The following is a 9,528-nucleotide window of genomic DNA, read 5'->3' on the forward strand; positions in this document are numbered from 1 at the left end:
GAGTGGCTGAAGAAGAAGCACATCAAGGTTCTGGAGTGGCCTAGCCAGTCTCCAGACCTGAATCCAATTGAAAATCTTTGGAGGGAGCTTAAAATTCGAGTTGCCAGGCGACAACCTCGGAACCTGAATGATTTGGAGGCTGTCTGCAGGGAGGAGTGGGCCAACATCCCTGCCGAAATGTGCACAAACCTTGTCACCAACTATAAAAACCGTTTGACATCTGTGCTGGCCAATAATGGCTTTTCTACAAAATATTAACATGCTGTTTGTCCAGGGGGTCAAATACTTGTTTTTCCTCATCAGATGGTTATCAATTTTAATGAATTCATATGATGTGATTTTCTGGAATTTTCTTTGGGATTCTGTCTTTCACTGTTAGAATGTACATATGATTAAAATTATAGATCGTTGCATTGTAAGTGGGCAAACCTGCAAAAATCAGCAAGGGGTCAAATACTTATTTCCCCCACTGTATGTTACAACTTCAGTTCCTCTTCCAAGAAGTAGAAAAAAAGGGCTTGGTAAATCAACAAAATAAAACTACAGAAAACATAGCTGACAACAGACGTACATATACAAACCTTCGGTCAGTTGTTATATTACAACTTCAGCCACTACACAAATTAAATGACATTGGAATGTATTATCATACTATACAAGTTTAAGCTTGTATGCTAAACTTTCTGTGGCCAAAATGCAGCTTACCTCTTTCATGAAGTAGGTAGGAGACCCCGTTCATCACAAATGCTCCTCATATATCGACACTGGAGATCTAAAATGTCAAGTGATAACTATTTACATAGAATATTGTGTAATTATAAAATCACATATTTGACTCTGTTCCAAAGGCACATCCTATTTCAACAGTATGTTACTTCTAGGCTGGACTGCAACCATTTCTTATTATCGGGCTCAATAAGTGCCTTGAGGCTTCCGAGCTTGATCAAGACTGTTCGGTGTTTCGGACAAGAGAAAAAATATATTTCTCCTCTTTTAGCTCCGCACTGGCTTCCTGTTAAATCCAGAATAGAATTTACATTCCTTTTACTCACAAACAAAGCCTTTATTTTAAAGAGCTCATACTACCTTATTACCCCAGTAGAGCACTACACATTCAGGAGGCAGGGGTACTTGTGGTTCCTAGAGTCTCCAAAACTAGAAGTCAGAACCTTCAGCTGTCAAGCTCCTCTGTTGTTGAACCAGGTCCCAGTTTGGGTTTAGGATGCACACACCACATTTAGGAGTAGGCTTGAGACTTTCCTCTTTGATAAAGCTTATAGTTAGGGCTGGCTCATTTGAGCCCTGAACCATACCTTAGTTATGCTGCTATAGCCCTAGACTGCCAGGGGTCCTCCCATGATGCACTGAGCTCTTCTCTCCTCCTCTTTCTAATGTGTGCTACTAACTCATCCTCTCCTGTAGTTTTGTGCTTTCTCAGTCCTTCCCTCTATCTTGTTGCTTTCTGCAGGTGTTTCTGGCTGTGCAGTTTGGATCTGTGGTTGCAAGCCACCCGCTGTTCCCATCTTCCTGCTCAAACCTCACTGCTAGAATTACTAAAATTATTATTATTATTATTATTATATTACTATAATAATCAGTACAATAATAATCAGCTCAAATTATTTAATTTGTATATATTTACATTTACTTCATGTTAAGCTCATCTTGTTATCACAGCCTTTAAAAAATAATTAACATAGCATACAGAAACAAACATTGCAGAGAAAGCAGCTTTCATATTTGTCAGCTTTGTGACACCAAAGAGTGACCTGCTGCAGTTAGTAACATGAATAGTGACTGCTGACCCTTATTGCACCAGCAAGGTCAACCTGTAAAATAGGCTCTCACTTTTCTCCATCAGGAAACTCAGAGAGGAGAGCTCTGTGAAATTCTTAATAGCTTTAATATTATAAATACATTTAAAACCTTTGATTATGAGTGCAAGACGTCTTTTAATTATACACTTAATTTATATTGCACTTTTAAGGCTGGTGTAAATTCCATCTCTCTCTGTGGGATTGAGTCAAAATAAACTACAGTGCGTTGTGTTCATGGTGATGAACAATATGTCATCCAGTGCAACAGTGACACTTATGTGTTGTATAATAGTTTTTAGTTAACAGTGGAGTTCTATAGATATATCAGGCTGTGATATACACACAGTAGGCCTACATGTTAGCATAAAACTGGTCAAGATGGCGGACAAACAAGCCGAATTTGTACACAAAGTTTTTAGTAGTTTCCTTGCTTCGATTTTTGAACAGCTAGCGAGAACTAAACACTGTACTATGATATTAGCCCGTGACTGTAACCAACCAAGTTTGTTCAGTATGATTTCTGAGACATCTGTTAGCCGTTTGGCTTTTCATTAGCTAGTTAGCTGATGTTAAGGCTAGCGTCTCTTCTGACAGCCAGAAGAGCCACAAGGACGGCGTGCTGACATCACACGTTTCCGTAAGTGCTGCGCTAGAAGGCTGTTTGAAACTAATGTAAACAGAGCTGCCTTCACTTGAAAGTGAAACCTTCTGAGGCACCTGTCTATTACGGTATCAAGGCAACTGCCTTCGGTTTCGAACAGAGCCTCTGTCTGCTGAACTTAGCTTGCTAACTGAAAATGGAATGACAGGGTGCGTTCGGATCGCCCTGCTAAGTGGACTGCACAGGGTATTCGGCCATTCGGAGCGCATGTTCACTTCAAAGGGCACTGTGAACTGTGTAGGAAAGAAGGGAACAACGGTTCATCAGTTCGTAGGAAGTTGACAAGAAAGATTACCCATAAGCCCTTGCGCCTCGTAGGAGCAGCAAAAACTAACAATGGAGCAGACCACAGAGTTTGTATATCTGTAATTATTGTCGTAATGGTAGCACTTTATAATAACTACACACTATAAAGCATTAGTTAAGTATTAGTAAATATGGAATTCATCATTTATCAAACATTTTTCATACATTAATACACATTAGTAAGTCATTTATAAACATAGTTATACATGTTGTATTCTTAATACGCTGCTCTATAATGTGCTTAATAATTGTATTTTGTCTGTATGCCTCATTAATCATTTACAAATTAAATTTAAAGGCAATAGATCTTCTCTGAACATTTGTTAATACTGCAGTTCATGATTAATTCAGGTAATTACAAAGCATTTACTAGTTGTTAGTAAGTACTTTGTGTGAGCTCATCTGAAGTGAGGACTATCTATACCTCATTAACAATTTAGAAATGAAATTTAAAGGAATAGATATTCTCTAAACATCTGTTAAAGTAGTTCATGATTAATTCAGGTAGTTACCAAGCATTTACTAGTTGTTAGTAAGTACTTTGTGTGAGTTGATAAATGATAAATGAAAATGATATTGTAACTCAGTTATCTTTTGAACAGAAAAAGGAAACGGACACAACACAAAGTGATACAGAATATCAACAACAACAAGAGACTATTGCTGCATAAACTTTACAACTGTTGATATAAAATGAACATCAATCTACAACCCAACCCGTTCTCACTCCCAAGTCGTCACATATGGACCAATGGTCAAGACCCCTTATTGTCACTTTATAACGCACTTTGGAGCCCCTTAGCGTCATAGTTCAACGTACTGGGGAAAGCCCTGTAGCGTAGTTTTTGAATGCTAAAGACTGGTGTAGAATATTTAACACTAGTGTAGTACTTCTGCTAACTTACCGACCTAGGTTCTGAGAAGTAGTGTAGGGGTAAGAAATAGACTGTGTGTGATTATGTGGGCAGGTTTATTACAGCGCCTTTAACACTCTCATAGTACACCAACCATGTTTGAAACAATCCCCAGAATAAGGAGAGCTCTTTCATAAAAAATACAATTTTAACAAGTGTCCAGTGTCTTTCAGTTATTTGTATCTCTACCCGGGTAGGATAATGACCGTGTGGAGGATCTTTCTTATCTGCCAGTGTCCTGTAATCTGATGTGTCAGTCCTGTTGAATGGGATCTGAAGCAGCTGGCCACACTGCGGTCCGATCTCATCATACAGGATGCATCGTCTCTGGGACTGGCTCACCATCTGCATCCAGCGAAGAGTTGACCTCTAAGCTACAATCCAGGGTCTCGAAAACCAGTCTGCACATATAGTACAGAATAAATCAGATAGGGCTACAGTCTATGGTAAGGAGCAGATATGGTTGAGATGGGCGGCAGTTAGCCTATGTAATAATTTTTTAAAACTGAACCATTAACAACTCGACAACTAGAAATGGTTTGTCATTAAAATAATACTTAATTTATAAATAGTGAACCGATCATGTATAAAGTATGAAAATACAATTATTAAGTACATTATATATGAGCTTATTAATAAAGAATACAACATGTATAACTGTTTATAAATTACTTACTAATGTGTATTAATGTAAGAACAATGGTTTATAAATGATGAATTAAAAATGTACTAGTACTTAACAACTGCTTCATAGTGTGTAGATAATACTGACTGACTAAAGTATCAGCTACCAAAGACCCATCTCTATAAATTCTGTTACACTCTTTTGTATGTTTCCCGGTTCAGAATTGAACAAATATAACAATTGAAACAAGCCATTGTCTTTTAATATTTATTAGGGATTTATTACGTCTGGCCAGTCCACATGTGAACGGAGAGGCATGAGCCACAACATTCACATGCTAAATGTTCAGACCTAAACACTGACCACGTGGAACATTTGAGAACCCCAAACTGTCTGTCCCTGTAGCAGGGTTGGGGGGGGGGGGACTTTGTCTCCCTCCGGCCTTTCTGCGAGATCCATGTTATGGTACTGAAAAACACAAGCAAGTAGAATTTTACTTGTAAATGTGACGGGTGTTAAAAATGGTGAAAGATCCTTTGCAAGCGCTTCCCATGCAAGGGGCCTCCGTGCCCCCTCGGCCCCTGCCCCTCTCCCGCGAGGCAAGGGACCTCCATGCCCCCTCAGCCCCTGCCCCTCAGTTCCATTAGTTTCAAGTATTCTTCAACATAAAATGATGTTCATCGAGTAAACACAAGAAAACAAACCAAAAGAAAGAAGGTAATTGTGAGATTTATTAAATTATCATAATGTGCGTCTGTATTGCAAGGATCTTGCTAAATGTGGTTGATGGATTTTGCGCCGCTTTAAATGTTGCCGCCGCAAGGAATTGTGGGATGGCATTGTCTTATTTCCTTTCGTAAAGGATGGTCAGGTGTACTCTATGCTATACCTTTCCTTAGCTTTTAGAGAATTCGAACAGCTCTTATCATGGCTACCACTGAAACACATCCGGTTCACTTCGCTCAGTTAGGAACTTTCCTACGCTAAAAAGACTTTTCAAACACAGCCCAAGTCCATCCCTCAAAATTCCCATGAATAGGAACGCATGGCAGTGAAGAAAGTTTTGTTAAAAAGTCTCCTATTTGTTTGAAATACAAATGTTACTTTATTATGTTTTTGTTAAATATGTCGGCTTAAAAAATAGTGTTTTTTGTTGGTAATGTTGGTCATTCTTGTGATGGTTTACTAGTGAAACCAGGAGTGAAGTGCCTGTTTCATTTGATAAGAACAGCTGCATTGATAGGTATTCATTAGTATAGTGGTAAAGAGGCAGTCCTCAGAGTACATCTTCATGCACCAGTTATTGATTTGAATTAATATGTAATAGTTTGTGAATTGACAGAGTTGTTTGTTGTTTGAACTTAGTGCTAACAAAATGTGGTGTTCTTACTGACTGTCAGTGGTTACTTTCAAAATTCTATGTTGTTAGTTTTTCTAAATGCAATCATTGTTTACATGCTAAATCTTTCACAGCATAATTCTTTGGCTGTTTATTTATTTTATTCTTCAATAGCGGAGTGGACATCAAAGAAAATATGTTTATAAGCATTTAATTTTTTCTTTACTTTGTATATTTACCACTGTTATGCACTGTTTTCTGTATAAACTGTTAATGTATATGTTCTCTAAAATAATTAAAAAAACAAACTGATAAATTGAGAAATACGGTCACAGGCAGGAGGACGGAGGAGAGATGAGAGGAGGAACAAAACAGAGAAATAAGAAGAGGCCTTTCTGTAACACCATCGTCAGGCTGAGCCAATCAGAGGTTCGTGCGCCGGTCATTGTTTACAGTCCGACTAGCAACTTCAGAGACATCAAGATGACATTTCGGCTAATCTGTATTAACAGACATCCGCATATGTAACAGACATATTTTTAAAAAACCAAAAAAAGCTAAATGGTTGTCAGTTGATAACCGATGGGTTCAGATTTACATTTCAGTCGATGCGTTCCGCCTCTTTTGCGCTCCACACGGACTGTTTACCTGCATGCAACAAAAGCCCGCTGCAACGTGATTGGTCAATACTCCCCGGACTACAGGCGGAAACCGGAACCTTCCTCTCCTGCAGATCCTGCATCCATGTGCAGATGGTAGAAAACAGACGGAGGAGAAGAAAGAAGATGAGGTGAGTTTGAAGTGTTTGCTGGCTAACCGAGAAGCCAACATTTTGACAAATGGAGGATCGTACGTGTTATTTAGCAGAAGAAAAAGCGACGGAGCGAAAAGAGGAAGAAGTGAAACTAAATGTGGACAGACGACGGCAGAAAACAATGATCAACATCGGTGCGGCCTTCCCCAAATGGAAATCTCTGATGAGGGACAAATGTTTTCAGAGTGACGCCGAAGTTGCCTGTTTTCTGCTGCACAGGTAATTTAGCCCGATCTAAACGCAACGTGTTGTTTGGTAGCTTCAGCTGGAACATGGCCACAGGGAGACTTACCAACTCAGTAATTACTACCAGGACTGTAGTTTTACTTTCATGCGACAAATCCTACAATTTATCTTCGTTATTTGGACCCAACAGACCTGAAAATTACTGCCAATCAAAGTGTAACGTTAACCAGAAACCTTGGAGCTCATGTCAGCCAGCTGCTAACACAGCCACACTTCATATTTTACAGTCCTGCTGGGAAAGATTTATTTATTAATGCTGATTATTCAGTCAAAACGCTGTGCAGTGCCTATCAAAGGTCAAACATGTTGTTTACTTGCTCTGGTTGTTTACAAAAAGGAGCGATGTTGTTGTTTGTCATTGCTTTTTCTGCACATGGGTGGAATCTGATGATGCACAGGGTCAGAGCGATTGGCAAAGGTTGCATTGTGAGCACACAGCCTCCATTAATGGATATAAGTAGTGCTTTGTGTTCAGATTAAATTCAAAGAGATACAAACTGTTCATCCAAGTGAACAAAATTAAATTTATGTTACAGACACTTTTATATATTTCCCAGTTTGTTCACTATCCATGCCTGAGATCATGCTTGTAGTTGACCTGATAGTTGCTATTCCTGATTTATTTTGGTGAGTTTGTCCAGGCGAGCCGACCCTCCCAGCACCTTAGGACGTAACAGAATGTATTACAGGGGTGTGCAGCTGTGTCATGTAGCACTTATTCTCTTGATGTTGCTGCTGTTTCTCCAGCTATGAGAGAGGTTCTGCAGCATCGACTCCCATGAAGGAAACACCTGTTCAACTCACAGCTGCAGCAGTGTCTAGCATCGGTGCTTCTGGAAGGATGAACAGGCAAGTCATTAATATAATATATACAGTATAGCTGCTGTATCTCCATATGTGGATGTATCATGTTCTTGTTCTTCTTTTCAGAGATGAGCGTCTGAATGTCACTGTAGAATCCACAGAAATGGACCTTTAAAAAAGGAAACCGTTCAACTGTCATAACATCTTTGCACTACATGTCTTGTGTTTTCAAGAAGATTCAATGATTTGATAGCAGTAGCCTGATTTGACTCCCAGTCTTCCAGTCGAATCTTCGCAGAGCCATTATGAAACGAGGATCAGACTATTCTGACTATATGGGGAGCTCAATGTCGTATTTTACATAGAACTACCGATTTTCTCATAATATACAGTCTATTATGATATAACACAAAGGATATTATATTGTTTTTAAACAGTATAAACCTACAGTCTATGGAATAGACCCGGCGAGTTGGCGGACATGCACAGCTCTGCAAAAGGCCAGTGAATGGCAGGCAAGCAGAGAGAAAAGAGTCAAGAGTAAGCCTCAGTTTAGCTGGAAATGTACAGTGTAATTTACAGTGGCTAATGAACAGACACTGCAGCTTCTCAAGGTTAAGGCGGAGCTACTGTGTGTAACATCCACTCCCTCCCGATATACACACATACAACACGATTCAACTAGCAGTCGACTAGAGGCAATATTTTTCTGATTCGACTATGTAAATCCTTAGTCGGTGACAGCCCTAATGTATTCATAATTCAAATATTTTAATGGTTATATTACTACAGCTTACAGGACATCAACTAAATTCTAAATTTCTCGCCTCAAAACGTCCAAGAAGTGGATTTAGTGAAGAAATAGTCTACGAAAATTGTAAAATATAAAACACTTGCCCCCGTCTGGTGAGCGCAATGATGATGCAGTGAATAGTCACAATTCTATGTACCAGGGACAACTTTTCCTCAATGGAAACAAAAAAAAAAAAGCAAGTAGTGCTTCATAATGACAATTACTATTTAGTGTTCTCTCTCTCTAGAAGTTATTGTTTTCTAAATGTGTCCTACTTTTACAGAATTGATTGGACAGATGAAGGTTCATGAAAGTTTGTATCCCTAATTTACTTCATTAACCTCAGCTCCTTGGTCACCAAAATTCAAATTAGCTTTATTGGCATGAATGTATAGCAACAATATTGCCAAAGCTATATATAAAAAAGCTATATATAAAGTACATAAGGACAATTAATTTCATAAATTTCATTAGATAAGGAAATAAAACAGCAAAAGTTGTGTTTGTGTTGATACAAAATAAAATAATAATAATAATTAAAAAATTTAAATAAACTAAGTAAATGACACAGTAACATGTTTGTTTAAATAAATTAAATTAAAATGAACCATGTAAATGACACAGTAACGTGTTATTATAATAATATTTTTAAATTTTTAAATAAAATGAATAGATAAAACCGTATATGTGTGTGTGTGTATTAATAGGAGAAAAAAACTAAAATTAATTATTTAGTTCATTCAAACAATCAGTATCAAATGTGAGATTTAAAAACACAACAATTACTAAAATATCAAACAATCAAAATAATAATTTGAAAATTAGTACTGCACTTCCGCGAGGCCCGCCTTTTGTGTTCCGTCAACATTATGTTATCAATTAACATTTAAATAATCTATTTTTTGACATTTGTTAATCGATTCAAAATCTTCCACGTCCGCATCGCGATGCATCTAAGAATCTATTTTTTTCTCCAACCCCTAGTCTTTACTCTGCTATTGTTCTGTGATGCCAGCTTTTATTCAAATCTTTACACATATGCCTTCATGTTGTGCCTCAACAGAATGGGTGGAGCATTAAAGAAAGCACCATCGATCGATCGACTTCCAGTTATTGGAACGGGCGAGGCAGCGCATGACCAGCCTGCACGTGAAGACCCTCCTGATGAGGCTTCTCCCTGTGATCAGGACCCTGTTTTCCCATCCCCAC

The 9,528-nt window shown here is 38.3% G+C and overlaps 2 protein-coding genes across 2 annotated transcripts in view; both read left to right on the top strand.

The window, feature by feature from the left end:
• LOC123982841 overlaps positions 1–9,528 on the top strand; it is a 35,986-nt gene that overhangs the window by 15,693 nt on the left and 10,765 nt on the right. The window lies entirely within an intron of this gene.
• LOC123982842 overlaps positions 6,460–9,528 on the top strand; it is a 47,711-nt gene continuing 44,642 nt past the window's right edge. Inside the window, exon 1 of the mRNA XM_046068732.1 lies at positions 6,460–6,695. Within this exon, the coding sequence (XP_045924688.1) occupies positions 6,502–6,695 (194 nt within the window). The 5' untranslated portion in view covers positions 6,460–6,501. The remainder of the gene's footprint in view (positions 6,696–9,528) is intronic.

Source organism: Micropterus dolomieu, linkage group LG14 (assembly GCF_021292245.1).
Source record: "Micropterus dolomieu isolate WLL.071019.BEF.003 ecotype Adirondacks linkage group LG14, ASM2129224v1, whole genome shotgun sequence".
Taxonomy (NCBI): Eukaryota; Metazoa; Chordata; class Actinopteri; order Centrarchiformes; family Centrarchidae; genus Micropterus; species Micropterus dolomieu.